The sequence below is a fragment of the Ipomoea nil genome, unplaced genomic scaffold, assembly GCF_001879475.1.
Source record: "Ipomoea nil cultivar Tokyo-kokei standard unplaced genomic scaffold, Asagao_1.1 scaffold1250, whole genome shotgun sequence".
Lineage (NCBI taxonomy): Eukaryota > Viridiplantae > Streptophyta > Magnoliopsida > Solanales > Convolvulaceae > Ipomoea > Ipomoea nil.
In genome coordinates, this window is record NW_017617678.1 from 439,687 (window position 1) to 456,793 (window position 17,107).

The 17,107-nt window shown below is 35.9% G+C and overlaps 1 protein-coding gene and 1 long non-coding RNA gene across 2 annotated transcripts; one reads left to right on the forward strand and one right to left on the reverse strand.

The window, feature by feature from the left end:
- Nucleotides 1-1,759: 1,759 nt before the first annotated feature.
- On the forward strand, nucleotides 1,760-14,367 carry LOC109184162. The gene is made up of 3 exons (XR_002054720.1): nucleotides 1,760-1,770; nucleotides 4,685-4,686; nucleotides 13,631-14,367. It is a non-coding gene; the product is annotated as an uncharacterized LOC109184162 (long non-coding RNA).
- LOC109184161 lies at nucleotides 13,093-17,107 on the reverse strand. The gene is made up of 5 exons (XM_019334202.1): nucleotides 16,709-17,107; nucleotides 16,522-16,619; nucleotides 14,374-14,474; nucleotides 13,474-13,528; nucleotides 13,093-13,382 (listed from the first exon to the last, which is right to left on the reverse strand). Exons 1-5 carry the CDS (start codon nucleotides 16,793-16,795, stop codon nucleotides 13,250-13,252), a joined length of 474 nt encoding a protein of 157 aa, XP_019189747.1. The 5' UTR covers nucleotides 16,796-17,107; the 3' UTR covers nucleotides 13,093-13,249.

Here is a 17,107-nt window from a genome sequence, read left to right on the forward strand (position 1 = left end):
GACTCCTTAGTTACTCAAGAAACTACGTTGATATTGAGGTAACTATGACAGGTCATCCGGCCTGGAGAATGACGTGTTACTATGGTTATTCGGACCGTAATAGGCGTGCTGAATCATGGGATTTGTTGAGAATGTTGGCGGCAAAATCGAATCTCCCGTGGGTGGTGGTGGGGGATTTTAATGATTTGCTATACCAGTATGAGAAGAGAGGGGGAAATCCACATCCGAATAGCCTTCTTCGAGGTTTTGGGGAGACGATTGAGGATTGTGGATTGGCCCAGTTGCCAATGATTGGATACCCATATACCTGGGAGAAGGGGAAAGGGACTGCAAACTGGATTGAGGAGAGACTTGATAAGGTCCTAGTAACGAACGAGTGGCGCAATATAATTCCCCATGTAAAGGTTATGAATTTGAGAACCAGGAAGTCAGATCATTCAGCCATTTTTTTCACAGTTCAGGAGGAGGTAGGGAGGGATGAGGTTAGAAGAAGGGGTTTTAGGTTTGAGATGGCATGGTTATATGATGAGGGATGTAGGGGTGTGGTGGAGCAGGCGTGGCAGGAAGGGAGAGGGCAGGGTTTACAGGGTTGTGTTCAATACTGTGGAAACCGGTTAACACGATGGGGTGGGGATCGGTTCCATAAGTATGGGAAACAGATTGTGCAGCTGAAACGGGATCAACAACGTTTGAGAGGATGCACTGACTCGGCCTCTCTTGTCGAGTTTCAGCGAATAGAGCAACTTCTGAGTCGCACTGAGGCCCAGGAGGATGCATACTGGAGGCAGAGGGCCAAGCAGCACTGGCTCAAGGAAGCTGACGCCAATACCAAATTCTTTCACAGGTATGCCTCTCACCGAAAGAAAAAGAATACTTTACTTAGATTAATGAATGACAATGGGGATTGGTTGGAGGGGGATCCCATGAGAGATATCATTCTGGACTATTTTAAGAATATTTTCAGCTCTGGGGGTCCGGGAACTGGAGATGATTTTTTTGGGGGGATAGAACCCAGGGTATCACAGGCGCAGAATGACTCACTATTACGGCCATTTAATCTGGAGGAAGTAAAGGATGCATTGTTTGCAATGTATCCGGATAAAGCACCAGGACCGGATGGAATGAATCCGGGTTTTTATCAGCATTTCTGGGATGTGGTAGGAGGGGATGTGGCGAGTTTTGTGCTAAACTGTCTTGAGTCAGGTGACCTCCCGTCTGGCTTGAATGAGACAGATATTGTGTTGATCCCTAAAAAGAGTAATCCAGAGTTAGTAACTGATTTGCGCCCTATAGCACTTAGCAATGTCATTTACAGAATAATAGCTAAAATGATGGCTAATAGAATGAAGCCTTTGATGGAAGGAATAATATCTGAGACACAGAGTGCTTTTATCCCAGATAGATTGATAACAGATAACATTCTATTAGCTGCAGAAGTGGGGCACTTTCTGAATCGAAAACAGTGTGGATTGAGGGGCTGGGGTGCACTTAAGCTGGATATGGCTAAGGCGTATGATCGAATGGAGTGGCCTTTTCTCCGTAATATGATGATGGCATTGGGTTTCCATGATAGATGGGTTGATTTGATTATGAAATGTGTGACCACAGTCTCCTATAGTATTCTGATAAATGGCTCAAGGAGTGACCCAATAATACCCACGCGTGGTTTGAGACAGGGAGACCCGCTATCCCCATATTTGTTTATTATCTGTGCAGAGGGACTCTCGTTGTTACTACAACAGGCTAACAGAGCGGGATTAATTCATGGATGTAGGGTAGCAAGAGGTGCCCCTCAGATTTCTCATTTGTTTTTTGCGGACGATAGCCTTTTATTCTTTAAGGCTAATGTGGAAGAGGCTAATGAGATAAAGAAATGCCTGACTGTATATGAGGATCTATCGGGACAGGTGGTTAACTACCACAAGTCGAGTATTTGTTATAGCAGGAATACGAGTAATGTGGATAGGGAAAGTGTGGCCCAAGTTTTGGGGGTGGAGCAGGCACCAAACTTTGGCAAGTATTTGGGTCTACCTTCGTTTGTGGGTAGGAATAAAAAGGCAGCTTTTGCATATATTGAGGATAAAATACGCCAAAGAATTGGGTCGTGGAATAAAAGGCTATTGTCTCAGGCAGGGAAAGAAATACTGTTGAAAAGTGTGGCACAATCTATGCCTACCTTCTCAATGAGTGTTTTTTTGCTACCTATATCAGTATGCACGGCTATAGAAAGAACGATGAATAGATATTGGTGGGGTTCTGGGACGGACAACCGAGTTCACTAGAAGGCTTGGGACAAGCTATGTGTTCCTAAGAAGTATGGTGGATTGGGTTTTAAGGACCTACGTGCATTTAATCTAGCTATGTTGGGGAAACAGGCATGGCGAATGCTCACTAAGCCTGATTCCTTAGTAGCTCGTGTTTACAAAAGCCGATATTTTCCCAGGGATACTTTCTTTGATGCGCAGGTAGGAAATAATCCCAGTTTTTGTTGGCGGAGTATAATGGCATCAAAGAGCATAATTTGTAGTGGGGTCAGACGAAGAATTGGGAATGGGGAAACTACATCTATATGGACCCATCCATGGTTACTGGATGACCAGGACCCTATGATACAAACAGAGATGCCTATACAGTTACGAGAGGCCAGAGTAGTGGGGCTAATAGATCAACAAACTGGTACATGGGATAATGGAATTTTATCAGATTTATTTCAACCTACGGATGTCGAGAGAATTATGAGAGTACCTGTATCCCGGGATTATAATGATGCATGGTATTGGTACGGGGACCCGAGAGGATTATATTCTGTGAAAAGCGGGTACAGACGATTGGTGGGAGATTATGAGAATAATCAAGGCCCCTTTACTAATTGGTTAGCTTTATGGAGACTAAAAATTCCACCAAAGTGGAAAATGTTCCTCTGGAGAGCTATTTGTGATATTTTGCCTACAACTACGAACTTGCTTTTAAAGAGGGTGGAGGTGAACCCATATTGTGCTATGTGTGGGATATCACATGAGAATACAATGAATGCATTAGTCTTGTGTGATTTTGCAAGAAACATTTGGGATCAATCCAACCTTACAATCCCCAATATTGTCACGGATATTTTTCATGTTTGGTTTGGGGAACTTCTAAATATTTTAGATTCTGATGGAATGTTATATGCAGCATCAATTCTATACAATATTTGGAAAGCTCGAAATGGTGCAGTTTGGGAGGCATTTTTACCACGCCCGGGGTCCCTACTCAGAGCCGCAGCGGCAGCCAAGACCGCATGGACTCAGTCCCGCCCAGCCGTGGCTGCCACTGCCACTACTACGCTGCCGACAGAAAACCGCCACGCTGCCCAGGCGAGTCCCACCGCCGGCCGCGGTGCTGCCGACGCCGCCGGATCCTCTGTGCCGCCAGTGAGAAGATGCAGGGTCGATGCCGGATATCTACACGAGACAGGGAATGCAACTGTAGGGGCCGTTTTATTAGATGGAGATGGAGCCTATATCTCGGCACTAACCGCGCCGCTACCGGCCTGTACGTCACCACTTATGGCTGAGGCTTTGGCGTGTAAGGAAGTTTTATCATGGCTAAAGGATCGAGGTGAACAGAATATTGAGATCTACACGGATTGTTTGACACAACAACGCTACCTTACATCATCAACCACTGCGTTTCGCTCTTACGTTGGCTATGCCATTGATAGCTGCAGGCAAATTGCCGTTTATTTTCACTCATGTTCTTTTAATTATATTTCTAGATCGGACAATTATTTAGCTCATGCTTTAGCCACTACGGCTTATCAGCAACCTGATACTATGTACTGGGATACTCACCCACCAGACATTATTTCAGCATTTTTCTAATGAAGCACCGCAGAAAATTTTCAAAAAAAAATATCTTCGAGTTAATGCCACATGGGGTCCTCCGAGTATAGTGGTTTTGCAACGTTTAGTCCTAAACTTTCAAATTGACCATCTGTAGTCCTTCGACTTTCAAATTTAACCATTCGTGATCCAAGTTAACCACCCATGGTCCTTCAACTTTAGAAATTTAACCAGTCGTGGTTCTCTTGAAAGGACCGTGGTTGGTTAAAATTTAATAGTTGAAGGACCACGGGTGGTTAACTTGGACCACGAATGGTTAAATTTGAAAGTCGAAGAATTACAAATGATCAATTTGAAAGTTTAGAACTAAACGTCGCAAAATCACCCTACGCGGAGGATTTGAGATGGTATTAGCTCTTATTTCTTCAGTATCTTTGATGAACGACAAATTTGGCAACACAAGATATATGAAATAGAAATTTCAATTGTTGTTTCACTTGTTTGGTTGTAACTAAGTTCACTATAATGCCTTGCTATAAACTAAAGATCTATGACTTTTCTTCCAAAAGGTTGAACTCCAACCCTAAGGGCGTCCCACACCCCGGCGATCTATGACTTTTCTTTGAATTATGTTAGGATGTTAATGCCACGAATCTTTCTCTTTAAATTTAAGAATATTTTAGAGTTTTTATATTGTGTTTTTATTTTAAAAATGACTTTGTGCTAATTGGTATCTAATATTCAGGGGATATGAGACTCGAGAGTCCATTTTACTGGATAGATCTTGACTCAATGGGGTCCATGTTTATTGTCATGGAAATAAGGAAGCATGGAACAAAATAAATGGAGGAGTTAAACCTAAGACGTCTAGCATAATAATACATGTTCTAAACCACCAAGCTATCATGTATTTTGTGTACAATAAGGTAGGACGCTCTATTTACCCGTGTGAAGATCGTTGACATCAAAGTGGTGGGGCACACGTGTATAGCCAAGATTGAAGGCAAGTTGATGCCATGCATTTGTCAATCGTCTAGAAGGCCGTCTACACTATATAAAGCACCCTTCCCTCCCTTTAAGACGTCACCCCTTAAACCACAACATCCCTCCTGATCCATTTGGCTTGTGGTCCTAACCTTTTACCCATACACTAGGATTCGATTCCTAGCAAAATCGTTATTATTTTTAGTCCACTATTAGGGCTATAGTATTTATTATTTATTTATTTTTTGGACCGCCATTTTGGGCCCATATCCCAGACTTTTTACATATTATTTTGGGCCTAGCGCTCCAGGCAATAATGCTACTATATTTTCTTACTCCCGTTTTGTACCCCTATACACAATTTATGGTGGTCTCGGTTCTAACAAAACCATCAAACACACACACACACACACACACATACACACACACACACACACACACACACACACACACACACACACACACACACATATATATATATATATATATATATAATTGTGTTCGCGCGCGATAGACCTTTTCAGGTGCGGTTGTGTGGTTAAATCTGCTCCATTGATATTGCCTAAATCAACGTCCAGGATTAACCGTGATTAAAAAGACGCTTGGTGGTAATTTGGTATTTTTGCATCTAGGTCAAATTTAAGGTGCGTGGTTTTCCTTATTAAGGTGCGTGATTTTGGTGCTTAAGGTGAGTAGTTTTTGTACTATGTGGCTTAAGGTGCGTCAGGTGTTGAAAACTTAAATGCGCCGATCTAAAACTTTAGGTGCGTGGTTTCCTTCTTAAGGTGCGTCAGTTGTTGAAGATTAATGTGCGTTGTTTTTCTTTTTAAGGTGCGTGATTTGTTGAGTAGTTGAAACTTAAGGTGCGCCATTTTAAAACTTTAGGTGCGTGGTTTGTGTTCTTAAGGTGATTTGTTTGTGTGCATAAGGTGCATGGTTTATGTACTTAAGGTGCGTCATTTTAATGCTTAAGTCTTTTTGTGTTAATCGCACATTCACACGGGAAGCTATATCCACACCAGAACTCATATATATATATATATATATATATATATATATATATATATATATATATATATATATATATATATATATATATATATATATATATATATATATATATATATATACTATACTATACTATACTAATAAGAGCCCAAGAGAGTTAGGCCTATAATGGGTAAAAAAAATGGCGGTCAAATTTTTTAATCAAATAAATGGCTCAGATTGATCAGATTTTAATTTTTCCTTGAAATTTCCTAATTTATCCTTAATGAATATGATTATCCGTTAACTTTTCCGTTAAATATTATCTTTTCCGTTAGTTTCTGTTAATTCACCGTTAACTTACTCATTGATTTCAATAAGAAAGGTCTTAGGTTCGAACTTCATCCCAATCAAAGTTGTCATAATTAGTACTCTATTTTACTCTTATTAAATTAAATAATAATTTAGTAGCTACAATAAAAAATAATACATATGCATTTCTTTAATTTAGAATTGTGTGTCTACAATGCCTTTATTCAAACAAAATTATTCATTATCAATAAATTAAATAAGATAAATAATTTCATTAGTTATATTGTCTTTATTTTTCTCCAATATAAAAATTCTTTACATTCAAAATTCAAATTCATCAATTGATTATATTCGCTACATTATCCCTACAATGTCTTTATTAAAAAAAAAAAATTATTCATTATCAATAAATTAATTCAGAGAAATAATTTCATTAGTTATATTGTCTTTATTTTTCTCCAATGTAAAAATTCTTTACATTCAAATTCATCAATTGATTATATTCATTACATTGTCTATTATCTTTTTTGTGCACTATTTTTAATTAAATATCAAAGTCATAATACAAAATAATGATATATATATATATATATATATATATATATATATATATATATATATATATATATATATATTTATTTATTTATTTATTTATTTATTTATTTATTTATTTACCAAGTAATTTATTAACACCATGAAAAATTTTAAAAAATTTAAATTAATAAAGTCAATCATTTTAACTACTTGAGGGATTTTTTGACAAAGAAAGTATTCAAACACACAACAAATTGAAGTGAGAAACTACCTCGCAATGTCCTTAGCTTTTTTGGCAATCAGCAGTTAGCGATTAACGTTAGCGGATTATATTTGCGGATTTGACCAGCGAATTATATCAACAGTTGGTAAAAAGATTTTTTTAAAAAAAATTAGGTGTTTAATAATAATAATAATAATAATAATAATAATAATAATAATAATAATAATAATAATAATAATAATAATAATAATAATAATAATAATAATTGTTTTAATAATAATTTTTATAAAAAAATATAGATGTGTTTTGGGGAAATCATTCTCAAAAACGCTAAGTGAAAATATTGTAAATTGCAATGTTTGTATTTTGAGTGGGTTGGAATAAATTGTTGGTTCAAACTGTTGAATAATCAAAACACTTTCTTTAGCATTTTGATCTTTGGGTTACATCATATTTTCAATCGTCCAATATTTTTGAGTTACATTATAATTAAAAGTTTTAAATTTTTTACTACATCTAAATTCCTTAAATTAAGATTTTTTTATCTATAATAATTTATTCAACAATAATGGTTGAACTAAATGAACACTGAGCAAAACACCTAAAGGACTGGTACCGTTGATTCATTCATCAATCTTGTATATATGTGCATTCATTAAATATATATAGAACCCTTTGCAACAAAAATACTTAGTTACTATTTAAAAAAATTTTAGTAACAATTATAATGAATCTCCTATATTACATTGTATACATATACAATGAATTACATATTTAAATAAACAAATTAGACATTAAATTACTTATGTTGAACTTCTCATATATAATCTTGCATTGATATAATGATATACTTTCAAATATTTATTTAATTATAAACATTGGGTAGAAAAAATGACCGTCAAATTATTAAATCAAATAAATAGTTCAGATTGTTCAGATTTTAATTTTTCCTTGAGATTTCCTAATTTATCCTTAATTATATGATTATCCGATCCGTTAACTTTTTCATTAAGTACCGTTAATTCACCGTTAGTCTAATTCTAATATTAAAGTCTAATATAGAATTATAACTACAACATTAATCTAATTCTAATATTATAGTCTTAATAGAACTCTAACCACAAACCCTATTGTCGGAATCTCCTCAAACAATATTAGTATATATTTAGGGTGTGTTTGGTTCGCACATGAGAATCGGAATCGGAATCGGAATGGGTATCAAATACTTGGTAATAGTAATGGGTTTTGGTGAAAGTATTTAACATGTTTGGTAGTAGGGTGGAATGAGAATGATTACTAATAGTAGTGCTTGAGAATGAATAAGGGAATGAAACCCTTATTTTATTTGGGTATAGGTTTTTCAATTCATGGGGTATTCGAAACCCATAGTAGTGTTCAAAAAACCTATCAACCAAACAATAACAATCACTTTCATACCTATTCCTATGGGCAAAACCCATCAACCAAACACGTTAATATTTTATGCTTTAATTTTTATTTGCTCTCCCTTATGTCCCGTATTTGGTTTCAACCACACCCATACAATTCTTTTTTTCTGACAATTATAATTAATCTTGACTATATTATATTGCATTTGTAAATTTAGAATTACCAATTTAAATACGCAAATTCAACATTCAATTATTTATGCATGAACAATCCAATATAATCTTGCATTGATATACTTTAAAATACTTATAGAAAAACATTGGGCATTATCCCAATCGCGCAATGCGCGTAAAAAAAACTAGTATATATATATATATATATATATATATATATATATATATATATATATATATATATATATATATATATATATCCACCCCCTTCCCATGAGTCCGTGTGGACAAATCAGGATCAATGAATGCTTGAGATCAATGGGTTAAATTTCTCCAACTGTGTAAGTGAAATGCACAACTGTGTACTCACTCCTTATTTTACCTGTCTTGATTACTATTCATTGGTCAAGACAACTCTTCTTCTTAGATATTTTCATTAGTATTTTCTTATAGTTCTTAAGAGCAAATTTCACTATTGTGACATTTCTATCCTTTATTTTGCCACATTACATCATTGACTTTTTCTTACTTGCTACATTTAGTCTTCATTTTAAAGTTGCCCTAACATATAATTTATATCCTTTTCTTGTAAACTCTTTTAAAAATTTCATGTTAGCCTTTATTAAATTATGGAATAATAAAAATTTAAAAGGACTAATTGTGACAAACAAATTAAAGTTAAGGAAATAATTAGGCAAAAAAAAAATACAAAACTAAATGTAACAATGACACAATAGTTAAAAGTAAAATTTACTTATTTTTAAATTTAATTTTTTATTTTGTATGCTTAATAGTACTTTTTAAATATATAAATGTTATATACAAATTCTAAATTTAATGTTATTAAAATTAAAACTTACGAGAAACATAAAATATGACTGATGGAGTAATAAGTTAATATTATATTCCTTATATTTAAAAAAGATAGTAATTTATTATTTAAATGGCATGTATAAATATTACTAATATAGTAATATATAATTTTTAAATATGTGTTTGGTTCATTTTCTGGAAAATGAGTAAAATGGTAAAACTAAACATTTTAATTATTTTATTTGGAATAAAAATATTTATAATAATATTAAATATACTTTTATTTATTAAAAATTATATTAAAAAAAAATGCCTTCATTTCTTGGTTTGCTGCAAGTGCGGCTCTCTTCTTCCAGAACTCACAATGGGTCCTCATCTTTTGAGAGCTTTCCGCCGTCACCTACCTCGCCACCTCAAGAGTTGAAATTTGTATAAAATTTGTGATTTTGGTAGGGTTATTGAGGAGAGCAAGAGCCACCTCTTCGTCGCCACCTCTTCTTCACGTTTTTTTTTTTAGGTTTTCGGCGGAAACTAGTGGTCTGGTTTCCGCCGGAAACATTGTATCACAACTCAGGAGTTTTTTTTTTTTTTTTTTTTAAAGGTTTCCGGCGGAAACTAGTGGTCTGGTTTCCGCCGGAAACCACAGCTCACAGCTCTGGTTTCCGATGGAAACCAGACCACTGGTTTTCCATCTGAAACATTGTATCATAACTCAGGCGCTTTTTTTTTTTTTTTTTTTTTTTTTTTTTTTTTAACGTTTCCGGCGGAAACTAGATTTGTGGTTTCCGGCGTGCTAGAAACATTGTTGTATGTTTGGAGGAGTTTCTGCTGAATGTTGATGGGAGAAGCAGAACTTTAGACTTCAGAGTGAGGAGGGGCTTCCGGAAAATGAATTCCTCCAAAAAAAAGGGGAAGTCATTTTCCGGAAAAATGCACTCATTTTCTATTGACCATAGCTCATTTTCCTTTGACTTTTCAGTTTTCAGTCTAGCCAAACACCAAAAATCCGAAAAATGATTTCCAGAAATTATTTTCCGGGTTTCCAAACAGACCCTTAGTTAAAAGTTACAGAGTATATAATTAGCAATTAGCTATATCAACTTGTAGCTAATTGCTAAACACCCAATAAGAAAAACTATAAAATTATTAGAAAAAAAGTTTAGGATTTAAGAATTTTATTTCAAAAAGATTTTTATGTTTTAAGAGTTTCTTCTAAATTAATGTTAATATTAAATAAAATAATTTCAAGATTAATATTTAATAAATTGGTATAGTAGTATAATTAGTACAAAAATTTTATTTGGTAATTACCCAGGACTTTGTGGTCCACTGCTACCAAGTTACTATTTTATGTGGGAAGTGGTAGATTCGAGCTTTGATGTAATAGCTTGTATATGTAAGTATTCTTTTCTTTTATAATAAAAAAAATTGTTTGGTAATTTATTTATGAGTAATATTATACTCTGTAAGTATTGCCAAGCACCTTGTGCTAAGATATCATGTATTGATTTTTGAGATAAAGTACAAATAAGTCACTGAACTATTTGTGAAACAGCAATTAAGCCATCGAACTCAAATAACCATCAAATAAGCCATTGAACCCGGAAAAAAATAGCAAATAAGCCATTGAACCCTGAAAAAAAGAGCAATTATCATTTTTTATAGGTTAACTCAAAGTTTTTGCTGATTGGATTGCCAAATGTTTATTTTATTTACGTTTATTATTTTTTTTATTAATATTATCCACTTGGATAGTATTATATTTTAAAATAATTATAATCAAAATAGTTTTATCTTGTAGAGATTTGATTTGTTTATTTATTATTATTTTTTCACTAGATCTTTTGTTTAAAAAAATAATAATAAATAAATAAATTAGATCTAGACAAGACAAAACTACTTTGATTATAATTACTTTAAAATATATTACTATGTAGATGGATTATAATAATAAAAAACGTAAATAAAATAAACATTTAACAATCTAATCAGTAAAAACTTAGAGTTAACATGTTAAAAATGTTAATTGCTCTTTTTTTCCAGGTTTAATGGCTTATTTGGGGGTTATTTGAGTTCGATGGCTGAATTGCTTTTTCCCAAATAATTCAGTGGCTTTTTTGTACTTTATCACTTGATTTTTTTATATGGGAGGTCATGAAATCGAGTCTCAGTGGAGACGGAGTGTTGGCATGTAGTGACTCTTTGTAGTAAGTATTATGATTAACGAGTTTTTAGAGAGGATTCCGTAATTTGAATTTCGAAAGAACAAATTACCAAAGAATTAATTTCCGTGTCCGAAAAGCGTTTTCTTTTTCTTCGTCTTCTACTTCCTGCCCTTCTCCGCAAGGGCTGCGCAGCACAGCAATGGCTAACGTCTCTGCTCCATTGCTTAAACTCCTCAACGACGACTTCCGCCCACACGACGTCGTTGAAGACCTCAACTCTCTTCCTTACTGGTCTCACGATTTCGATGCCTTCGACTCCGCAGATCTCTCCGATTTCCAACCCTCCGATCTGCGGCCCGAAATATCCGCCGTCGGTCGGAGTCTGGTGGATCAATCGTTGAACGGTGACGCTTTGGAGCGAGAATACATGGACTTCCTCGACCGCGAGAACCAGGTTAATTTCGTCATGGACCTCTTCCACCAACGCGTCGAGCAATCGCAATCGCCGTTGGAGGTAATTCTGGACCCTAATTTAGTGGAGCCGGACCCGGGTTTCGTCTTGAGTTTCGGAAACGAAGAAATGGGGTCAGTTGAATTGGAGCTGGATCTCGAGCAAGGGTTATGTCTTCGAGGGGAGGAAGAAATCATGGGAAACGGTGAGAATTCTGGCTTTGTCGTGGAAAATTGCGACGGCGAAGAGCACTTTATGAGTGCGCTTAGGGCTCTTGATGTTAGGTCGTCGGACTTGGATTTGGATTCGGATTTGGATTTGGATTCGGATGAAAATGCAGTAGTGGTGGATGATGATATCATTTATGAAAACGAGAGCGATTTTCGTTGGGAATCATTTGGAGCGGAGGATGATCATAGGGAGGATTTGGAATGGGAAGTGGATCGACGTTGGGAGATTCTGAGCATGTTTCTGGATGCCCAAGAAGAGAGAGTTGTGTTGGGGACTTTGGAGTGGGAGGTTCTGTTGAACGATCACCAAAACTTGGATCCAAATCCAGAATTTCAAGATCAAGATGAAGAGTATAATTATGCTGCAGAATATGAGGTGCTGTTTGCACATTTCAATGATGCAGAGAATGCTGCTTCAATCACCACTAGCAGGCCACCAGCTTCCAAAACTGTCATCAAGAACCTGCCAACAGTGGTTTTGATCAAAGAAGAAGATGATGATTATGATTCTGAGAAGGCTGTTGTGTGTGCAGTGTGTAAGGATGAAATGAGAGGCGGGGAGAAGGCGAGCCAGCTGCCTTGCACGCACAAATATCACGACCACTGTATCCTCCCATGGCTCAAAATTAGAAACACCTGCCCAGTCTGCCGCCACGAATTGCCCACCGATGACCCTGAATATGAAGAAAGGAGGAAAACACAAAGCGTTTGATGATGATATATTTATTCAGGACTTAATCACCCCCGAATTCTTATGCTCAGGGTATTGGTAATAAGCTACAATAATTCTTCTATATGTTGTTTGTTAGGTAATACTATTTTTCTTTCTTTCTTTCTGGAGTATGTATGGTACTCTTCTTGATTTCTAGTAGTTTTTGTATATAACATATTTGTGAGAGATGAAATTCATCTTAGCTAGTTGTTTTGTAGTAGAGTTAATAACTCTCTGAACAAATCTTGTAGAAACAGATACTTGTTGCAATTTGCAAAGCAGAAACTTAAATAGCTTATGGCATGATGATATGATATATATATTATAAGTAGTTAAAAACTCAAGTAAAAGAGTTAAGTTGCACAAGCATTGCCTTTCCTTGATAGGGTAGGGTTGATCAAAGTGTACCAGATTGCAATATTTCAGTTGAGTCAAAGGTAAACGAAATGAAAGGTTCAGTTCCCATTCTTAGAAGGCGGGTTCCCATTGGCGCTGCAGGATGGAGTTTCCACAGCAGAATTTGGGGAGCTGCTACTGCTCTCGTCCTGAAAATTAGCTGGATCTGCGTAAGACAGGTACCCGGGAAACCTACACAAGCAATTGAAGAAGGACAACTCCACTCGCTTCAGATGCAAAAACAAGATCAGACATGGAGAAAGACCAAAAAATGTTGAAATACCTGCTCACTTTTATTGCCTCTCCATCTATAGTCATTTTGACATCAAAGATGTTTCCTGTAACAATTGTTGCCAGCCAAACACAATCATGCATGATGCAGAGTAATCAGGTTTGAACTTTGAATAAACAGAAAATAAGAAATTCTTTATGAGCACCAGATTTGTACTCTATCCTACAAGGAGGGTGACTCAGCCAAAAAGTTAAACAATCTGGATATAATTTTACCATTAGACATTATCACATGTTCAGGGACATCAGATGATGAATAAGCTCTTAGTACTATCACTGGAGATGTCACATTGTGCAAGTCAAGTTGTCTAAATACATTCAAGTAAAGAAACAGGCACATGGAAATTGGAATGTTATTAGTAAGCATTTTCGGACAGAGGATTTGTGAACTGCTACACAAGCCAAGGATTATCAAAATTCAAAATAGACTAAGAGATTGGCTCCTCATTTGACAACCATATATCAAGGAGCTTGCAGTGTAATAGACAATTCAGAGAGCAACAAAACGAAATCAAAAACATTCTATTCTCATGGGACAAAAGTCTCAATATATATAAACTAATGAATGCTAAAAATGAAGAATGATTGTGACTCCCTTTGGGCTTTGGGTGTCAACTTAAAATAACACAGTAAAAGATTATTTATACAATGGGAGAGAAGTAAAGAATGGGCAATAAGATTCCAAAAGCATGTTATATGCATTGTGGATTGCTCCCCAGTAAACCATATGCTACTTGAGCATGCTGCAGGGTATTGTGTTTACCAACAAAATACCCAGCCCCCAGCCCCAGCCCCATTCCCCATTAAAAAAAGGATAAAGGGAAGATACCATTAACCACCTTTCAGTTCAATACATGCACATGTTCTTGTGATTTGATGTTATAAATGTTACCTCCGAAGATAGTCTTGTCTGAAAAGTACTTGGACATTAAATGTTGAGTGTATTCAGCTTCGTATCTCTTGAATTTCTCATTCTGTGCCTCTTCCAAGAGCCTGCAACAAAATGCCAATGCAATTACAAACTTTGCATAGTCCCTAATAAAATTTGCCAGGGCAAAAGGTTGTAGACAACAATTTAAAGAGAAAACAATGCTTACGAAACACACTTTCACAAATATTATTTATTTATTTTCATCTGCAACAGATGCAGACACATTGCTTACTAAGCATCCTCAATCAAATTAAATCTCTATAAGTTTTACAAAGGCTTTAAAATTGATATGAGTTGCAAAAGCCCTCCCTCAACAGTTATAAATTACAGATTAGCCTAATTGCAAAACAAGTTTGAGTTATATATAGTAAAGTTTTCTGCTTTATTAAAAGGAAAGGCCTGATTGGACAATAATCCACTTGAACAATGAGTTCTGCACTTCTGCTTATAGTCAACGGTGAAGAATCCTCATCACTCCCCAACCAATTTAAATTAAACGTTTAGAAAACAGTTTTTTAGTTCTTTTTCAGTCCGTTCTCCCATTTCCTTCCCAAAGCCAGTGGTAGGAATCTAAACAGAGCTGCTCCAGCAACTGAGCTACATAGAGGGGTTAGTAGTTGGCACTCACCTAGGGTGCATCATGAGGACTTGAGAAATAGAGGAATGAAACACAGTTGTCTACCCCTTAGATCTTTATTAGTGTGCATGTATGGAGCATTTAGTAAATACAGAGTACTGCTTAACATGGGCATTTCCAACAAGCAAAAACACAATAAAATGATAATTTCACCTTAAGAAGCAATCTCACACACTCACACCCTTCCCGTGATTTTCCGTAGATGGAAACATAAAGTATGTGAAACAAGCTAGGTTGGGAGAGACATATTATTGAAAACTTGGGTGCAAAACATGATGCTGAAGTCCTCAGAACTTAGATATCAGACATTGGGATATACTGCTAACACTGAATACAGAAAAGAATAAGGAGACGCTCAAGTTGTCAGCTGGAAGAAGGGCAATAGTACACTTTGAACTTGTTTGGCGAAGCCTGAGTTTCTTGAAAAAGGATGTTTTCCCTCTTATTTAGCCTTCAAACCTTATTAAATTTTAAGTGTTTGGCCCAGCATCTACTCTATACAGTAGATAAGCTCAAGAACAAGACAGGCAAATTAAGCACTTTCTCTGACGGTATTAGTGAGGGTAAAACTGTAGTAAATTGCTAGGTGAACTAGGATAAAACCATTTTAAGTAAGAAAAGAATAAAGAATAACTACTTCAATAAAATGTATTCCTTGAACTAGGATAAAACCATTGTATATAACAAAAGAATGAAGAAACAACTACAATAAAGTACTCCTAAATTCCTATTATCTGAGATGGTAAAAATAAAGTTAGAAATCCTGAGTGGTCTAAAGTCTAATTTTGACCTTATTCTGTTATTCACTTGGATTAAGCAGCATATAGAAATATCCCTATTCCAAAATTAATTGCTGCCTAAGCATGTATTCCAATATTCCATTAATTAATTTTGTATCTCTCCCTCTTTCTTATCCCAAAAAGTTGAATCCCCAACCCAAGGGCCCTCCACACCCCGACCCAGACAGAGTATGTGAGTGGAGGTAAATCACGATAATGGCTAAGCAGACATGGCCAAATGCCGGTGCTCACAAGGGATCTCCCCACTTTAGGCATAATCCCCACACTGCCGAATTTCGAACTTTGGTCTCTTCTCCCAAATACTACTTACTGAACCAGTAAGCGAACGGGTAGAAGAGTTGGATCGCAGGTCACACCTGGAAAGCAGCTTAGCCTACCACTAGGCTAAACCTTGGAATCCATGTCTTTCCCTTTCAAATTTCAATGGTTATGAAGATAACTTCACCATACTTTAAGTCTATGAATCCACTCAGAGTCAACCGATTAAGATACAAACAGATTACAAAAGTTCCACCAAGATCTGTTATGACATTTTTTTTACCATCCAGATCAAAAAGTATAATGTAGATAAGACATTCACAGAAAAACCTCTCAGACACGTGATCACAAACAGAAGACAGTCATTAGAAAAGAATCGTAATATCAAATAAGAATCAACATTTATTTTCTCACTCAATAGGGCTTTTTTTCACCGGTTTCCTGTCAAACTCTTCCATCACCTTGACCTTCCCCTCGAGCTCTTCCTTCGCAGTAACACTCGTAACCTCCTCCTACACAGACAAACACTCTGTTAGTACATCAATCAACCCAAAAAAAAAAAAAAAAAAAAAAAAACACAGATTAATCGAATTGGGGGGACCTGCTCTTCTTTGGGTTGCAAAGTAGGAGCTTGAGCAACAGAGGACACGGCAGAGTTGGAAAGAGAAGTGGAAAATGAAGACGCCATTGGAGACTAGAAAGCAACTGCAAGAGTGGCTTGGACAGTGACAAGTGTGATCATTCGAGGGTGGCAGATCAGAAACGCTGAAATTGAATTTGAATTCATCTCTTTTGGGGACGATTTCGAATTATTATTATAATAAAATCCGAATCCCTAATTGAAAAGTTGAATATACAAATTAAAGTTAGAAGAAGAGATGAAGGAGAAAATTAGTGGTCCTATAGTTTATTGCTACCAAGAGAAAGACCATGGATGCCGTGGGGGAAGTCAGAATGGGAGACGAAAGCAAACTAGTGTATGGACTATGTAGACTGGAAA

Bases quoted from the DNA above. Each gene is read 5' to 3' on its own strand.
- LOC109184161 (XM_019334202.1), bottom strand. From the start codon at position 16,795: ATGGCGTCTTCATTTTCCACTTCTCTTTCCAACTCTGCCGTGTCCTCT. The intron at 14,475-16,521 runs GTGAGAAAATAA...ATTTTGTTGCAG, and splicing joins GTGAAAAAAAGCCCTATTGA to GCTCTTGGAAGAGGCACAGA. The intron at 13,529-14,373 runs GTAACATTTATA...CAATTGTTACAG, and splicing joins AGACAAGACTATCTTCGGAG to GAAACATCTTTGATGTCAAA.